The sequence below is a fragment of the Phyllobates terribilis genome, unplaced genomic scaffold (genome assembly GCF_046119375.1).
Source record: "Phyllobates terribilis strain yellow unplaced genomic scaffold, ASM4611937v1 Scaffold_1__5_contigs__length_1240528914, whole genome shotgun sequence".
NCBI classification, from domain to species: Eukaryota; Metazoa; Chordata; class Amphibia; order Anura; family Dendrobatidae; genus Phyllobates; species Phyllobates terribilis.
The window spans coordinates 1,016,763,184-1,016,783,133 of NW_027362761.1; the positions used below are offsets into that span (position 1 = coordinate 1,016,763,184).

Consider the following 19,950-nt stretch of genomic DNA (forward strand, 5'->3'; position numbering starts at 1 on the left):
AAAAACATACATGTTTCAATTTTAATCATTAAATAAATCAACACACTTACAAAAGCTTATGGACCATGTCAGGTGAGAAGAGCCTTGGGGTCTTCCCATAAGATTATAGCGAATGTTACCTCATAGATAATATTAAATACTGTACCATAATATCAGGCAATGCTTAGTATACAGAGGTGGTCATAACCAACAGTGCTCTTAAAAAAGTTTAGATCTCACCTGGTCATATGAACTTAGTGCACCATGGTGTCAGCAGGGTCATTTTGTTTGGGGCAGGGTTTGCCAGGAGAAATGCCCATGCATTATATGTGGTGCCCGTGCAACGACTCCTGCCATGAAAAGGTCTGTATCCAAGTGTTTACTCCTACTTTAAAAAACTATAAGCCCCCATTCCTCCCTTTTCCAATGCCTTTCATCTTGGTGGCAAGACTCATCAAAGAAAATATAATGAATAATAGGTGTAAAATATATTGGAGACACAAACATCCAACTTGTAGAGTGCCCCAAGCCTGAATAAGCCAAAAGAAGGTGGCATATATTCAGCTGCTATCGCTTGTATATTTACTAGGCCACACACCCCACCATCCACTTCTGACATAATTTATGATGGGGAGATCCTGTGCAATTCTTTTTTTAGCTGTGGTGGCAGTCAGAAGGAAAATCTCTTCCTGACTTGTAGATTAGTGTTTTTATTTTTAACCTAGTATACAATTTTGCTCAGTTGCATTCCAGTCAGTACAGAGGAAGAATTTATTAGAAACAACATCTGTAGACATATTTAACCCCTTCGCCCCTGGGCGATTTTCCGTTTTTTGTTTTTTTTCCTCCCCTTCTTCCAAGAGCCATAACCTTTTTATTTTTCAGTCAATATAGCCATGTGAGGGCTTGTTTTTTTTCATGGGCTGAATTGTACTTTTGAATGACACCATTGATTTTACCACATAGTGCACTGGAAAACGGGGAAAAAATTTCAAGTGCGGTGAAATTGCAAAAAAGTGCAATTCTACAATTGTTTTTTGGGTTCATTATTTACCATGTTCACTATATGGTGAAATTGACCTGGCAATAAAATTCTCCAGGTCAGTATGAGTACGCAGATACTAAACATATGTAGGTTATTTTTTATTTAAGTGGTGAAAAAAATTACAAAATTTGTATGAAAAAAAGTTTTTGCGTTTGTTGCCATTTTCCAAGACCTGTAGCGTTTCCATTTTTCTAGATCTGGGGTTGGGTGAGGGCTTATTTTCTGTGGCTTGATATGATGTTTTTATTATTCTGGTGTACATAAAATATTTTGATCGTCTCTTATTGCATTATATTGCAATGTTGCGGCAACCAAAAAAACGTAATCCTGGCGTTTATTTTTACGTTACACTCTTTACCGATCAGATTAATCTACTTCATATTCTGATAGATCTGACATTTCTGAACACGGCGATACCAAATATGTGTATTTTTTTTATTGTTTTATTTTTTTAATGGGGCAAAAGGCAAAATTTTTACTTTTGTGTTTTTTTTTATATTTTTTAAAACTTTTTTTATTTTTTACAGTGTTCAATATTCCCCTTAGGAGACTTGAAACTGCAATCTTCCGATTGCCTGTGCTATACATAGCAGTGCTTCAACACTGCTATGTATAGCAGAAATCACAATCTCTCATGAACGTTGGCCACGGGCCAGCATTCACAGGAGGATCATTATGAGAGGCATTGGGGTCTTCTGCAGGCCCTTAATCACAGCTCTAATATACAAATGGTCAGTCCAAACTTGCACTAATAATTGTGTAAATCAATAGTGGCTTCTCCTTGAGAAAAACATTATACAAATGTAGCCTTTTGGTTAAAAAACATTATCCATGCAAATGTTGTGAGAAAATGTAAGAATATCATATTTTTTGTTGGCATCATGCTGTACATAAGAATATATAGCTGTGTAGAATTCAGTGAAATAGCAGCCAGCTGGTGACACTATTTTGCTTAACTGGAGAGGGCTAGGCAAACCTTTAAAAAACAAAAATAATACTCACTTCACCACCCACTTTTCCCACCACCTGGAAGGGCAGCGCTCTGAAAGGCCACAGGTGATAATGATAATGATCTTATTCTTAAGTATGCTTAGTCTTCTCTATGAACTTTTAAAACTGTCAGAATTTTTGTACACTAGTTTCTTATTTAAAGGGATCCTCACATCTGATTTATGTTGACCAAACAGAAGACAGCAAGAATCAGATTTTAATTGCATTATTGCAAACATTTTTATATTTCTCTGAAATGGCATTTAAGAGACAATATACTTTAAAGATCCTGAACGTTCGAGATGAGACTAGTCTGGCTCTGCATTTTGTCGGTTCTTTCCAGTGCTGCTAGATGTGGTTGACAGCTCAATCACCTGCAGTGGTGCTGGGAAAAGCCATCAGGGGCAGAGCCAGACTAGTCTTGACTCTGATTATGGTCACTGGTCAGATCATTAAAGTATATTTTCTCTGAAACGCTGGAGGGATTCAGAGAAATATAAACATGGCTGTCATCATACAGCCAGGCTGACATTCATGCTGCCTGTGGTTTTGGCAGCATGAATCAGATAACAGGCTCCATTTAAGGTAATCACTTTACATGTTTTTGCTTTGCAAGTTTATTATCAGTTTCTATTATTTCTAATCACAATTGACAAAACATTTAAGTCATCATTCATTACCACATCACTGGCAAAATATCTCTAGAGATCCATTTCTTGAAACATTAAACAATAGTTTCTAATTTCGTTTCATATCATTTGAATTAGTCATTCATCATGTTTGATGACTCAATTTCTGGTTTCCAATGGGTTTTGTTTTACTTTATTGTGTTTAAGTATACCAATAAGGGAAACAGAATGAGAGTACATGCACTAAATGTATATAGTATGCCCAGAATACCACAAAGGATTAAAAATTGATAGGATATATAATAAAATATAGCAAGTTCAAATACTAAAGGAAAGCAATTAGTAACCAACAAAAATTGATAATATATTTAATATAAATACATGGAAATTGCTTGTAAAATATCATATAACAAATGCATTTGAAAAGGACACAAAAGTAAAATAAACAATAAATTATTACCTGGTTGGATATCCAGGTAATCACCCGATCCATGGGCAGCATTTTTCAGACACTGGCCGCATCATTCCAGCCATGTATGTTTAACCACTTCCTGACTGCCCACTGTAGATAAACGTCGGCGCTTGGTGGGCTTTGTGCAGCGCTGATGTTTGTCTACAGTCAGCGGTCTCGCAGCACTCAGGACCCTGGGAGTGCTGCAATTCTGGTGCAGAGCAACAGCTCTGACAGGCGACATCATCAGGACCTGATTGGATCAGATCCCAATGATTTTAACCCATTCCTATATTCTACATGCCACAATCAATAGCGATCATAGCATTTAGAAGAGAGTGAGAGGGGTCGTTTACTCACCTCTCCGGTGCCTAGTGATGTGATCTGGGGTTGTCATGGTAGCTGGAGGTCCGGATATGCCATGCATGGTGGCCTGTTAGACTCAGCCAGAAGCTGAGTCTATCAGGAGATCTGACAGTAGAAAACTGACAGGTCTCATGCAATGCAATACATGTGTATTGCAATGCCTGAGACCTGTGATCAGAAGAATAAAAATTGAAGTCCCATACAGGTACTAAGTAAAAAAGTAAAAAAAAAAGTGAAAAAATGTTTTAAGACTATTAAAAAAAAAAATCACAAAATAAATTAAAAAAAAGAAAAAATATTAAACCTGTAAATACGTATATTTATGTAAAAACAAAAAAAGTGCACATATTAGGTATTGCCACGTACAGAAAAACCTGATCTATAAACCTGTCACACTAGTTAACCCCTTCTGTGCACACCGTAAAAAAATAAGTGAAAACAGAGAAAAAAACAATTCTTTTTCATCATACTGCCAAACAAAAAGTGGAATAAAACGCAATCAAAAAGTCAAATAGAAATAAAGATGGTATAGCTTTATTTCATCACTACACCTGTAGATAAATTCCCAGAGGATTGTATTTTCCAAAATGGAGTCAATTGAGGGGGGATTCTGCTCTTCTGGCACTTAGAATCTCTGTATAAGGAGTCCGCAAACTATTCTACAATAGCAAGTGCTCAAAGAGTCAAATAGCGCTTCTTTCCCTCCCAAGCCTTGCCGTGTATCTAAGCAGTACTGTACAGTCACATATGGAGTATTGCCACGTTCAGCAGATATTTTGTGACACATTTTGACACATTTTTTACCCTTTGCCTTGTGTTAAAATGTAAAATCTGGAGCTAAAACAATTTTTTGTGGTAAAAATGTAATTATTTTTTCTTCACCGCCCAATGGTATACATTTCTGTGAATCACATGTGTTGTCAATATGATCACTGCACCCCTTGATGAATTCATTGAGAGGTGTAGTTTGTTAAATGGGGTCACTTATGGGGGGTTTCACCCGTTTTGGGACCTCAAGGGCTTTGCCAATGTTACATGGCACCCTTAAACTATTCCAGCAAAATCTGAACTCCAATATGGCGTGTTAGGAGGGCTGTTGCAAACAACTTTAATATAATGGAACGCAACCGACTCCGGGGTCCGCGATGCAGCCTGGTGGACTGCTGCCGAACACTTTCCAGGTGAGAAGGAAAGCAACCAACTTAAATGATAAACCCTTCCGTGGTACTACACACTGGAACGGGTATAACGGTTCGCTCAATCTCCGTTGACAGCACGGGAGATGTGCGACCGGAAAATTATCGGTAGCCCTGTTACTGCACAGGGACTACTCTGGCGGTGCTAGGACGCATGTGTGACTACGCCGACGGATACACGTGCCTCCAGCCAGCGTGCCACCGGACTGAAGGGTACTGCTCCACATGGCTGACAGGCGATAGCCGTGCATAGGATGTCTGCAGGCTGCTCAGGGTGTTAGGCGACCCCTTTGGCAGAGCCAGACTGCTAGACGAAGCTACCTGCCTCTATGGAACTAGCCTGCCTGACAGAAACTACTCGTGGAACACAGTCGTCCACACAATCTCATCACTGCTCAATGATCAGAGCGCGCCGCCATGTTTGTGGGCAGGCCTTTTAAAGACTAAGCCCTGCCCACCGATGCACCATTGGTGACGCCACCCATGGACCAATCAGGCAGTGCCAGGTCACCGAGTCAGGTGGATGCCAAACCACCAATCACGATCCGCCAGGTCATGGGCATGCTCAGTGCGGCGAATCCTGGACTTAGACTCCAAACGCCCTCTCTCCCTCTGCAACCCATGCTTAACATTGCTAGGTACCAATACACAGGAGACAATCTGTACATCTCGTGGACCAGCTAGGCGTTGGGGCTGATGACGATGCTGAGCAGCATTCAGCCCTGGCTGTACCAAAATGGGAGACCACAGAAGGTCCTGGACCCATTTAGAATCCAGCCACAGACTGACGCCTAACATTATCCTCCCTTCTAACATCCCCCTCCACTTGATGATCATTTTCCTCCATGAGCAGGGGGGCAAAAATGTGGTCCCCCGGGTCACAGAGGGGATTCACAGAACCGTGACCTCTCCGGTGTACAGGGTACCCTTTTTTAAAGCGGGGGGCAAACCTCGCAGATTCCCCACGTACTTTAGTATTATGGGCTATGAGCCACACTCTATCACCCGGATAGAATACGGGAGCGGGACGACGAGAAGTGACAACTGACTCTCTATGTGTGGAGTCCGTCACAGGTGACAGATGGAGGAGACCCGCCGGACTTTGGTGGAAAGATTTATCTCCCGCACAGACGGGACACGTGAGGACAAAGTCCTTAACGTCCTGGCGTAACCGGGGCCACCAATAGGACCGTTGAAGGGACTTAGTGGTACGTTTGACCCCCAAATGAGCTCCGATCTTAGGGGCATGAGCCCAGGATAGCACCATATTCTGTAGATTTGGGTAAACAAACGTCCTCCTCGATGGAACCTGGTTAGAGGACACAGCAGCGACCCTCTCTACCTGAGAGTTCCTTTTGACATAGTCTGACAAGACCCGGGTCCTGGGGACAGACAAAGAATCTGTACCGGAAGCCATAACGGTAGAGGGATCAGAGTCTACCCTCTGGGTGACTGTGACCATACACTGAGTTGCACAATTCTCACTCCAGGAAGAAATCTCCCACGTATTCCAGTCAATGTGTGGAGTATGACAACGTAACCAGGGGATACCCAATAACACCTTGTCTAACCCACCGGGAATAATAAGAAATGAGATGACCTCCCGGTGGCCCTGAGGAAAAAACATGGTGAGGGGAATCGACTGGTGGGTGATTTGCACGTCCAGGAGTGAACCATTGACAACATTGATGTTCATGGGTCTTGACAGTAACTCTAAAGGGATGGCATGCCTCTGGGCAAACGTAGATGATAAAAAATTGCCATCAGCACCAGAGTCCACCCACGCCTTGGCAGTAACTGCAGATGTACCTAAGGACAATGACACATTATATAATAATTTGGAGGAAGAAGTCCCAGAATTTAATACACCTCCTCCAACGGTGGTAAGACCAACTCATTTACCCGACTGCTTGGAACCCTTATTAACGGGGAACTCCAAGAGATGAGCAGGTCGGGAACGAGAAGAGTTAGACTCAGTTCGAGATATATCCATAGCCTCAGGCTCCAGGTCGGTAGTCTCGGGTTTGGAAATGGGTCTAGAGAAGGATGGTGCCAACTGATACTGAGGTCTGGCGACCTCCAGCTCTAACTTGTGTTCCGCATGATGCAAGTCTATACGGTTAGTGAGAGATATTAACTCCTCCAGGGAGGTTGGGATCTCTCTGGTAGATAGAGCATTTTTAACATGACCAGCCAGACCCTTCCAGAACACCAGGATAAGCGACCGCTTAGACCAATCCAGTTCAGCCACTAGGGTTCTAAACTGGATGGCATAGTGGCTGGCGGTGGCCGAACCCTGAATCAATGCAAGAAGCTTAAGAGCTGTATCATGCGTGACCTGAGGACCAAGGAATATACTTTTTAGGGTCTTAAGGAAAAGACCCGCATTTGCTACAACCAGATCATTCCACTCCCATAGAGGAGTAGCCCACTCCAGAGCCCTGTTGGAGAGTAATGAGATGACATAGCCCACTTTGGCTCTTTCGGAGGGGAACCGTGCCTCCATCATCTCCAAGTGAATGGGGCATAAATTAATAAAACCCCTGCAAAATTTACTGTCCCCAGAAAATTTTTCTGGGGGACCAAAAATGGCGCACTTGCAGTGGTTGCAATATTCACCGCAGCCGAGTTAATAATATTGGCTGCTAAAGAAGCCGCCTGGGTAGCTACTGCAGTGATATAAGCGACCTGGACAGCCTGTTCCAGAGATTTAAGTCTGGCCTCAATTCGCTGTATATACTGCAGCAATTGCTGGTTGTCGGCCATGTTCGGCAAGACCCTGGCACTCTGATACTGTTAGGAGGGCGGTTGCAAACAACTTTAATATAATGGAACGCAACCGACCCCGGGGTCCGCGATGCAACCTGGTGGACTGCTGCCGAACACTTTCCGGGTGAGAAGGAAAGCAACCAACTTAAATGATAAACCCTTCCGTGTTACTGCACACAGGAACGGGTATAACGGTTTGCTCAATCTCCGTTGACAGCACGGGAGATGTGCGACCGGAAAACTATTGGTAGTCTTGTTACTGCACAAGGACTACTCTGGCGGTGCTAGGATGCGTGTGTGACTACGCCGATGGGTACACGTGCCTCCAGCCGGTGTGCCACCGGACATAAGGGTACTACTCCTGACAGGCGATAGCCATGGATAGGACGTCTGCAGGCTGCTCAGGGTGTTAGGCGACCCCTTTGGCAGAGCCAGACTACTAGACGAAACTACCTGCCTCTATGGAACTAGCCTGCCTGACAGAAACTACTCGTGGAGCACAGTCGTCCACACAACAGCATCTCTGCTCAATGATCAGAGCGCGCCGCCATGTTTGTGGGCGGGCCTTTTAAAGACTAAGCCCTGCCCACCGACGCGCCATTGGTGGCGCCACCCGTGGACCAATCAGGCGGTGCAAGGTCACCGAGTCAAGTGGGTGCCAAACCACCAATCACAATCCGCCAGGTCATGGGCATGCTCAGTGCGGCGAATTCTGGACTTAGACTCCAAACGCCCTGTCTCCCTCTGCAACCAATGCTTAACATTGCTAGGTAACAATACATGGGAGACAATCTGTACGTCTCATGGACCAGCTAGGCGTTGCGGCTGAAAATGATGCTGAGCAGCATCAGCCCCAGCTGGACCAAAATGGGAGACCACAGAAGGTCCTGGACCCATTTTGAATCCAGCAACAGACCGACGCCTAACATGGCGTTCCTTCACTTCTGAGCTTTGTACTGTGCCTCAAAAGTAGTTTTCCACCACTTAGGGGTATTGATGTACTCAGGAGAAATTGTACTGTTCGCTTTCTCCTATTACCCCTTTTGAAAATAGCAAATTTGAGGTCAAAGAAACATTTTAGTAGAAAAAATAGTAATATTTCATTTTCGCAGCGTTATACAAGTTTGTGAATTGCCTGAGGGTTAAAGTTAAAAATACTCACTACTCACTACTCCCCTAGATTAATTTCTTGAGAGGTGTAGTTTACAAAATGGGGTCACTTGTGGGGGTTTCTGCTGTTTTGGCATGTCAGGGGCTCTTCAAATGTGACATGGCGTCAGCAACCTATTTCAGCCAAAATAGCGCTCCTTCCCTTTCGAGCCCTGCTGTGCGCTCAATCTGTAGTTTTTCACCACATTTGGGGTATCGGCGTACTCAGGAGAAATTGCTCAACAAATTGTGGGTTCCATTTTCTCCTGTTACCCTTGTGAAAATAAAAAAAAATTGTTTAGGCACCTCAAGGGCCCTCCAAATGCGACATGGCGACCGCTGTCAATTCCAGCCAATTTCGCATTCCAAAGCTCAAACGGTGCTCCTTCCCTTCAGAGCCCTGCCGTGCACTCAAACAGTAGTTTTCCACCACATATGGGGTATCGGAGTACTCAGGAGAAATCGCACAACAAATTTTATTGTGCATTTTCTCCTTTTACCCTTATGAAAATAAAAAATTTGAGACTAAAGTAACATTTTTGTGGGAAAAGGTAAAACTTTCATTTTTTCCTTACACATTCCATTAATTCCTGTGAAGCACCTGAAGGGTTAATAAACTTATTGAATGTGGTTTTGAGCACCTTAAGGGGTGCAGTTCTTAGAATAGTGTCACTTTTGGGTATTTTCTGTCATATAGGCCCCTCAAAGTCACTTCAGATGTGATGTGGTCCGTCAAAAAATTGGTTTTGTAAATTTTGTTGGAAAAATGAGAAGTTGCTGATTAACTATTAACTCTTATAACTTCCTAAACAAAAAAATTATGTTTCAGAAATTGTGGTGATATAAAGTAGATATGTGGGAAATGTTATTTATTAACTATTTTGTGTGACATAACTCTCTGGTTTAAGGGCATAAAAATTAAACGTTTGAAAATTGCAAAATTTTCAAAATTTTTGCCAAATTTCCAATATTTTCAAAAATAAACCCAAGTTATATCAAACAAATTTTACCACTATAATGAAGTACAATATGTCATGAAAAAAAATCTCAGAATCACTGTGATATGTTGAAGCATTCCAGAGTTATTATCTCATAAAGGTACACTGGTCAGAATTGAAAAAATTGGCCAGGTCAAGAAGACGAAAACAGGCTCTGGCTCGAAAGGGTTAAGGCCATGGTCACACGTTCAGTATTTGGTCAGTATTTCACATCAGTATTTGTAAGCCAAAACCAGGAGTGAGTGACAAATGCAGAAGTGGTGACGTGTTTCTATTATACTTTTCCTCTGATTGTGCCACTCCTGAACATGTGAACATGGCCTTACTCTGACACTCTGTGGTGTTTCAGAGAAAGACATAGTTTAATAGCTACGGTACTTCTTTCCGCTGAGCTATATAACAGACATTGGTGGCAATCAGTTTCTGTTACAGGCTGTCTGTCAATCAAACATTGACAGTTTAGATAATGCACTGTACAAGATAAGTCGTATACAATGCGACCAAAGGATCATTTGTTCTAGTGGGACTAATTAATATTGTAAAGAAAAAAAGAAAAATAAGTCTTAAGTGTTAAAAATCAAAACCCAGTTTAGGCATAAAATCAGTAAATTTTGGAAAAGCAAGACACATGTGTAATCACCACATACATAACAACACTTACTATATAAAACTGTATCATTATTTTTCTTGGACGGTGAACACCCCCAAAAAAGTTGAAAAACAATTCTAGAATTGCTTTTTATCTTAATCCCATATTGCAAAAAAAAAAAATAAAAAGTAGTCAGAAAGTTGCAAGCACACCAGAAGGGTGCTAGTAAAAGTTACAACTGATTATACAAAAAGCAATTCCTAATACAGTCAAGTCGGACTGCAGAATAAAGGTAACATTATATTTATGAAATGTTAATAAAAGTGAGCAAAAGATTTATTCCCTTTTTGTTTACATTCACTTTAATAATGAAGACTATTTTATTACAGCATGAAAGAAGCTGGATTAAGCTATAAGTACTGGAGAGGTGTTCCTCTTGCTTCTAGTTGCAAACAATGTCCAGCAGCTTATACAAATCCTGTATGTGGGTCTGATGGTCATTCATATTTATCTAAGGTAAGATTTCAAATATACTATATTTTTATTTTTTACACTATTTTGGAATACTTTCCGTTATCAATGCTAGATTGTGTGTTACCTTTTGTGCTTGATTGTTAATATAAATACTAGAAGTCATACGGTCTCATTACACTGGTATGCAGTGATTTTGGTGCCAAGGATGTCTGAAGGTTTTTATATTGAATTTATGGTGCTGATTAAAAATGTTACTTCAATTTTGCAACATTGGCTCTAGTTTCTGAGCTATTTGATAATTAATTAATTACAGTAGAATTCTAGCTTCCAAAAGTGTTTTTTATAGCCTTGTAAGCTTACAAATTGAAATACAAAATAATTATAAGGGATAATGCATTACCTAAGACATTGTTAAAGAATCAAAAGACCAAAAGCTATTGCATTTGTTATCACACACATATCGCATTGAGAAAATGCATTATTTTCATGGATGAATTATCTCAAAAACTCGAATCAATTCAGCAAAAGTAATGGGATTTTTTAATTCAGCTCCATCGAAATACCCTAAATCCATTCAAAAAGCCTTGGCGCTAATGATGATCGAGCATGCTCGTTGCTCGAGATGTATGAGCATGCTCGGGAGAGCACCTATTATCTTCAGCGTCCTCGGGCGTTAAGTTTTCGTTTCTCCGTGAATGCTGGAAAAACAGGCATTCCTCTCATTTATTAAATCTGTCAAGCAGTCGCAAATCATGTCCAGGGAGTGACGAAAACTTAACTCCAAGCATGCTGAAGATAATAGGTGCTCACCCAAGCATGCTCGTAAATCTCGAGTAACGAGCATGCTCGCTCATCACAACTTGGCACCTGAAAAAAATATATTTTTTATAGACCTGTGTTATATGAAACGTTATTGCCGGAAGAAAGTAAATAATTAAGGATATGTTTGATGATAGTAATATGCTATTAAGGGTTTTCTGCAATATTATCAACTTGTTAGGTTCCAAATCTTTAAAGGCATTGTCTGGTCTCAAAATAAAAGTCTGCAGTTATGCTATGTTACCTCAAGCAGCTACACATGTGGTCAAAATTGTTGATATCCCTCGTTTAATGAAAGAAAAACCCACAATGGTCACAGAAATAACTTGAATCTGACAAAAGTAATAAAAATTAAAAATCTATGAAAATGAACAACTGAAAGTCATTCATTGCTTTCCAACTCTGCTTCCACAGAATTTAAAAAAAAATTAAACTCGTGATATAGACCTGGACAGAAATGATGGTACTCTTAACTTAATATTTTGTTGAACAACCTTTTGAGTCAATCACCGCAATCAAATGATTCCTGTACCTGTCAATGAGACTTCTGCACCTCTCGACAGGTATTTTGGCCCACTCCTCATGAGTAAACTGCTCCAGTTTTCTCGTGTTTGAAGGTTGCCTTTTTCAGACGGCATGTTTCAGCTCTTTCCAAAGATGCTCAATAGGATTTAGGTCAGGGCTCATAGAAGGCCACTTCAGAATAGTCCAATGTTTTCCTCTTAGCCATTCTTGGGTGTTTTTAGCTGTGTGTTTTTTTGGTCATTATCCTGTTGCAAGAACCATGACCTGCGACTGAGACCATGCTTTCTGACACTGGGCAGCACATTTCTCTCCAGAATCCCTTGATAGTCTTGAGATTTCATTGTACCCTGCACAGATTCAAGACACCCTGTGCCAGGTGCAGCAAAGCAGCCCCAGAACATAACAGAGCCTCCTTCATGTTTCACAGTAGGGACAGTGTTTTTTTCTTGATATTCTTAATTTTTCCATCTGTGAACATAGAGCTGATATGCCTTGCCAAAGACTTCCATTTTTGTCTCATCTGTCCATAGGTCATTCTCCCAGAAGCTTTGTGGCTTGTCAACATATACTTTGGCAAATTCCAGTCTGGCTTTTTTATGATTTTTTTCCAGGGTCGTCTCCCATGAAGTCCACTTTGGATCAAACAACGACGGATTGTGCGATCTGACACTGATGTTCCTTGAGCTTAAAGCTCACCTTTAATCTCTTTAGAAGTTTTCCTGGACTCTTCTGTTACCATTCATATTATCCGTTTCTTTGATTTGTCATCAGTTTTCCTCCTGCGGCCACGTCCAGGGAGGTTGGCTACAGTCCCATGGATCTTAAATTTCTGAATAATATGTTCAACTGTAGTCACAGGAACATCAAGTTGCTTGGAGATGGTCTTATAACCTTTACCTTTAACATGCTTGTCTATAATTTTCTTTCTAATCTCCTGAGACAACTCTTTCCTTTGCTTTCCCTGGTCCATGTTGAGTGTGGTACACACCATGTCACCAAACAGCACAGTGAGTATCTGTAGCCCTATATAGAGGCCCACTGACTGATTACAAGATTGTAGACACCTGTGATGCTAATTAGTGGACACAACTTGATTTAACATGTCCCTTTTGTCACATTATTTTCGGGGGTACCATCATTTCTGTGCAGGCCTATTTCATGAGTTTAATTTTTTTTTTAAATTCTGTGGAAGCAGGGTTGAAAAGCAATGACTGACTTTCATTTGTTCATTTTCATAGATTTTTAATTTATTATTACTTTTGTCAGATTCAAGTTATTTCTGTGACCATTGTGGGTTTTTCTTTCATTAAACGAGGGGTACCAACAATTTTGACCACGTGTCTAAATGACTTGCACACGTGTCTAAATGACTTGCACACTGTCACAATTCTCCTGTATTTCCTATACAGATGGGCAGTTACATCACTTTATGTAATGTGTATACTTGCGGTCATGTGCCGACTAGACTTGATTGAGAGAAGCATAGGAGTCTAGTCAGCATGTGACCACAAATATGAAAAATTGCTTACATGCTGCCACGTAACTGTCCACCTATAGGGGAATACAGGGGAATTGTGACAGTGTGCGAATTGCATGATGTCATAATCAGACAGCCTGTAGTCAGATCAAGTGACTACAGATTATTCTTCTGAGACCTGGCAAACCTTTTTAATTATTTTAAGGTCAAGTTATAGCAAACTGTCGACTGCCTGTAATTTCAATGGTATGGCAGTGATTGAAGAGAAAAAATACAATCTAGATTTTAATCCTGAATTTCCCAGTAGTAATTCAAGCACATGAATGCCTTATCATTCTTGGAAGGAGGGTAAACCTATGAGTTGGCATCTGGGTAAATTACAGACTCAAAAATTGGGATTTCTTTTTCAGCAATTGATGTTTAAACTTATTATTTCTGGTCACCATTAGACAGTGCAGCATAAACCAATGTCAAAATAAGCCTTAGAATCATAGAATCATAGAATGGTAGAATGGTAGAGTTGGAAGGGACCTCCTGGGTCATCTGGTCCAACCCCCTGCTCAAAGCAGGAGTCACTAAATCATCTCAGACAGATGTCTGTCCAGCCTCTGTTTGAAGACGTCCATTGAAGGGGAACTCACCACCTCTCGTGGCAGCCTGTTCCACTCATTAATCACCCTAACTGTCAAAAAGTTTTTTCTAATATCTAATCTGTGTCTCCTCCCATTTAGTTTCATCCCATTGCTTCTAGTCTTTCCTTGTGCAAATGAGAATAAAGATGATCCTTCTACAATGTGACAGCCCTTGACATATTTGTAGACAGCTATTAAGTCTCCTCTCAGTCTTCTTTTTTGCAAGCTAAACATTCCCAAATCCTGCAACCGTTCCTCATAGGACATGGTTTGCAGACCAGTCACCATTCTGGTCGCTCTTCTCTGAACTTGCTCCAGTTTGTCTATGTCTTTTTTAAAATGTGGTGCCCAAAACTGTACACAGTATTCCAGATGAGGTCTGACCAAAGAGGAGTAAAGACCAATAATGACTTCACGTGATCTAGACTGTATGCTTCTGTTAATACATCCCAGAATTGTATTTGCCTTTTTTGCTGCTGCATCACACTGTTGACTCATGTTCAGTCTATGATCTATTAGTATACCTAAGTCTTTTTCACATGTACTGTTGCTTAGCTCTATTCCTCCCATTCTGTATATGCTTTTTTCATTTTTATTGCCCAGATGTAGTAATTTGCATTTTTCCCTGTTAAAAACCATTCTGTTGGTTGCTGCCCACTGCTCCAGTTTATTTAGGTCTTTTTGAATCCTCTCTCTCTCTTCTCTAGTATTAGCTATCCCTCCTAGCTTTGTGTCATCAGCAAATTTAATCAGTTTACCCTCAATTCCTTCATCTAAATCATTGATAAAGATGTTGAACAATACAGGTCCCAGGACGGAGCCCTGTGGTACCCCACTTGAGACATTCATCCAGCTGGATGTGAAGCCATTTACAATCACCCTTTGAGTCCGATCACTAAGCCAGTTATGAATCCACCTAACAGTTGCCTGGTCCATTGCATACTTGGTCATTTTTTCAATAACGATGGTGTGAGATACTTTGTCAAATGCTTTGCTGAAGTCAAGATATACTATATCTACAGCATTTCCCTGATCCACCCAGTCAGTGATTCTGTCATAGAAGGAAATTAAGTTAGTCTGACATGACTTGTTAGTTATAAACCCATGCTGACTCTGGTTAATCACTTCATTCTTATCCAGGTACTTACATACATGTTGTTTAATAATTTGTTCAAAGATCTTTCCTGGTATAGAAGTCAGACTCACCGGCCTATAGTTCCCTGGGTCCACCTTCTTCCCCTTTTTGAAGATAGGAACAACATTTGCTCTTCTCCAGTCTTCTGGGACTTCTCCTGTTCTCCAAGAATTTTCAAAGATTATGGAGAGTGGTTCTAAAATTTCTTCTACGATCTCCTTCAGTACTCTGGGGTGTAATTCATCTGGACCTGGAGACTTGAACTCATTTATGTTAGCTAAATATTCCCTCACAATCTTTCTGTTTACAGATAACTTGGATTCTTCTATTCCTTTAAAAGGACAGTGAAGATCAGTTGATGTTACATTTTCTTTCTGAGAGAAAACAGATGCAAAATAGGAATTAAAAAGTTTGGCCTTCTCAACATCCTCTCTTACCATTTCTCCATTTTCATCCTGTAAAAATCCTATAGCATCTTTGACTTTTCTTTTACTTTTGACATACCCCCAAAATCCTTTTTTATTGCTTTTGACATCTCTTGCAAGCCTTAATTCATTGTCAGCTTTAGCTAACCTGATACATGCCCTACAGGATCTGCAGACTGCATTATAATCTTCTTTAGATATGCCTCCCTCTTTCCATTTAATAAACATTTCTTTCTTTCTTTTTAGCATGTGTTTAAGTTCTGTGTTCATCCATCCTGGTTTCCTTAAATGCTTCCCATTCTTCCTACTTTTCGGGATTGTTAACGATTGTGCTTTGAGAATCTCATTTTTAAAAATTTCCCATCCTTCCTGGACATTTTTGTCCTTAAGGACATCCAGCCATTGGATCCCTCCTATTCTCTTTCTGAGTCTCTTAAAATCTGCCTTTCTAAAATCTAACCTTGAAGTTTGAGTCTTCACATGTCTTCCTCCTCTAGTTATCCAAAATTCTATAATAGCATGATCGCTGCCTCCTAGGGTCCCAGACACTTTTACCTCCTCAACCATTTCCTCCTTGTTTATAAGGATTAGATCCAAAGTAGCAGATCCCCTTGTTTTCTCCCCTACCTTTTGGAAGATAAAGTTGTCCGCAAGAGAGGATAAGAATTTGCTTGACCTGTTAGTTTTACTTGAGAGAGATTCCCAACAAATGTCTGGATAGTTGAAATCTCCCATGACCACTACGTCATATTTTTTTGAGAACTTGGTCATTTGATGCATAAAGAGTTCATCCATATCTTCAGCTTGCCCAGGTGGCCTGTAGTAAATGCCTACAATGGTGTCCTTTCCGTTGTTCTCTCCTTGTATTCTTACCCAAACAGTTTCCACAGAACTCCCAGTCTCTGAAGCTTCAATCTCTGTGCAGATATACGCTTTCTAACATACAATGCGACACCTCCTCCTCGTTTATCAAGTCTGTTTCTTGCAAATAAGTTGTATCCTTTTAGCCTTTTATTCCAATCATGTGTATCGTCCCACCAAGTTTCAGTGATTCCAATGACATCATATTTCTTTTCCTGCGTTAGTAGTTCTAATTCTCCTTGTTTGTTGCCCATGCTTTGTGCATTTGTATAAAAACATTTTAGTTTGTGATTGGTTTCTCTTCCTCCCATATTTTTATTATTTAAATTGTTTTGTCTTTGTTCTTCCTTTCCACTTCCAGTAGCAGAGATCTCAATAGTATTTGTCAGCTGTATGGCTTTTTCTGGCCTTTTGCTTCCCTTCCCACATTGTTCTAGTTTAAAGCTCTTCTGATGAGTGTAGCAAGGCAATTTCCAAATACATGTTTTCCAGTCTTCGTAAGGTGCACCCCATCTCTAGCAAGTAGTCCATCGTATAGGTAATTCATTCCGTGATCCAGAAATCCAAATCCTTGTTGACGGCACCATCGACGTAGCCAGTTGTTCACCTGTAGAATCTTATTCCACCTCATTGTTCCATGGCCATCCACTGGGAGGATGGATGAGAAGACCACCTGCGCTCCCAATTCTTTCACTTTCTTGCCCAAGTCTTCAAAGTCACTGCAGATGGTTTCCAGGTCCTTTCTTGCGGTGTCATTTGTCCCCACATGTATTAGCAGGAATGGGTAGTGATCTGTAGGTCTGAAGAGTCTTGATATCCTGTCAGACACATCTTTAATTTTTGCTCCTGGAAGACAGCACATTTCTCTTGAGGTTATGTCTGGTCTGCAGATAGCAGCCTCTGTTCCTCTTAACAGGGAATCCCCCATGACCACCACTCTCCGTTTTTTCTTCACAACATTCTTCTTTCTCCATCCAGGAGGATTCTGAGGGCTTACAAGGTTATTCATTGCTGGCAAAGTCTTATCTTGCTGTATTTCTTCATGGTTCTCCTGCGAGAGAGCCTGGTACTGGTTCCTGAGCAGTATAGGTGCTGACTGCCTCTCTATCCTCCTGCTTCTCTGGGTCACATGCTTCCATTCCTCTGTTTCCTCAGGTGCAGTTCGAATTTCTTCTCTTTCTGAATCATGAAGAGATAATTCTGCTCTGTCTAAGAACTCTTCACCTTCCTTAATGATTTTCAAGGTAGTTAACCTCTCTTCTAGATTTCGCAACTTTTCCTCCAACAGGGACACAAGCTTGCATTTCTGGCATGTGAAGTTTGGCTTTTCCACTGGCAAGTCTGTGAACATGTAGCAGGATATGCAGCTCACCAAATGGCTCCTGGACTCTTCCATGTTCTTACTGTTAATGTTCTGAAAACAGTGAAAAAAGCTTAAAAAAGAAGCTTCAAAATGCCGGCGCGCGGTTTAGCCTTGATTATGATTATTGGCTTTAGGTTTACAATTACTAAGCACTGTAGGGTTTTCCAGCAGATATTTAATTTTATGATTTACTATTTTGAATTGCAGCACACATTTCTTCATTAGTGGATGGTTCAGATATACAATGTCTGTGAACTGGAGCTTTGGTCGTGTGTAGCTGGTAATGGCATGTTGACCACTTTAGGACATTATTTTTTTCTTTTCATTTTTTCATTGTTTTATTCCAGGAGCCATAACATACAAATTTTCATTGACATGGTTGCATTATGGCTTGTTTTTTGGGAGATGAGTTGTATTTGGCAGTGGCACCATTTTGAGGTACAACTTTTTATGGGGAGAAATAGAAAAAGTACAGCAATTCTGTGGTTGCTTTTTGGCAGCTTAGATTTTATGCTATTCACCATCTGCACAAATAAAGCGCTAACTTTCTTCTGTGAGTCACCCTCATTTTACCGATACCAAATTTTTAAATTTTTATTTATGTTTCGTAAATTTTCTACCATAAATATACTCTGAAAAAAATAATGGGTTACCAAATTCTGAGAGTCATCCATTTTACAATTTTGCATTAGGGGAGCTATGTGAGTGATTTTTTTTGTGACAAGATGAAGGTTTCAGTTGTACCATTTTTTGGAGCATATGACATTTTGATCACTTTTTAATACTTTTTGGATGGTGGAATATACAGTGGGAAAAGGAATTCTGAAATATTCTACAGATCAACATGTTAATGCTGATACCCAATTTGCATAGTATTTTGTGTTTTGCTACTTTGGCACAAAAATAATAAATTACATTTTATTTTGGGTGGTGATTTGCCATATTTTGTATGTGAGCCTTTTTTGTGGCATTACTTTGTATTTTTTACTGGTGTCTTTATTTGATTTTTTTATCACCTTTTATTTCATATTTTTGTGAAGTGTTAAGGTTTTTTCGGAGTTTTGTTTTATGTGTTCATCATGCTGGATAAATATTGATATAGTTTTACAGTATGGGTCGATGTGATTACATTGTTAACCAATTTATATAATTTTTTTACTTTTTGAAACTTTTGCTCAAGAAAATCACTTTTTTAGCGAAAATATATATTTTTTGTGTCATGTTTTGAGAGCCATAACTTTTTAATTTTTTTGATTACAGAGCAATATGAAGGATTGCTTTTTCACTAACAAGCTTTTGCTTTTATTGATGCTATATTTGGATGCATACAACTTTTCTTTGTTGTTGGCATTTTTTTTTATACTTTTTTTGCAACATTTAACGTTTTTGAATAAATAATGATATAGTTTTAGAAAACGCTTCTTTATGTACTTGGCAGTATCAAATATATGAAGTTTTTAAGGTAAATTAATTTTTTTCCGGATTAAATTATTTTTCATGCAAAAACGGATTTTGGGCAGCGTATTTTTACTTTTTTTTCTAAACATGTCAATTCTCTATGCGTTTTTGCATTAAAAAATGCAGGCAAAAAACGAGGTAAAATTGCGGAAAAAAAGGAAACGTTTTTGAGGCAGTGTTTTCCTGCCAAGAGATGCAGAAATGTTGCAGAAATTTCTGCAATCAAATACTCAACGCGTGCACATACCCTTATAAACCCAAGCAGCCTAGAACATGCGATCCTCTGATCGCATAGTTTATACACTTCTCTATTGTATATAGTGCAGTGTATAACACTATCCTGTCAGAGCGTGACTGACAGACAGCCTATCAGACCCTGCCTCTGGCAGAATCTTCTTGTCTTTTGTGTATGGTAGACCGAAAGGCCTCTGATTGCCATAGCAGTCCTTCAGCACCACACAACCACGCTATGTACTTGTCAACAGGCTGACAGAGGAAGCACTCTCTCTCTCTGGAAAACTCCATATGTTGCTGTTACTACTGACTGTGGCATATTAAGGGTTAAACTGCTAGGATCAGAGAAAATACTAACCATTGCAGTTACAGCAGGAGCCCAGCTG

The 19,950-nt window shown here is 40.1% G+C and overlaps 1 protein-coding gene across 2 annotated transcripts in view; it reads left to right on the forward strand.

The window, feature by feature from the left end:
• Positions 1 to 19,950, forward strand: part of SPOCK3 (SPARC (osteonectin), cwcv and kazal like domains proteoglycan 3) — a 572,172-nt gene that overhangs the window by 420,268 nt on the left and 131,954 nt on the right. For both annotated transcript variants that reach the window (XM_073644316.1, XM_073644308.1), the window contains exon 5: positions 10,551 to 10,677. In XM_073644316.1, the coding sequence (XP_073500417.1) occupies positions 10,551 to 10,677 (127 nt within the window). The remainder of the gene's footprint in view (positions 1 to 10,550; positions 10,678 to 19,950) is intronic.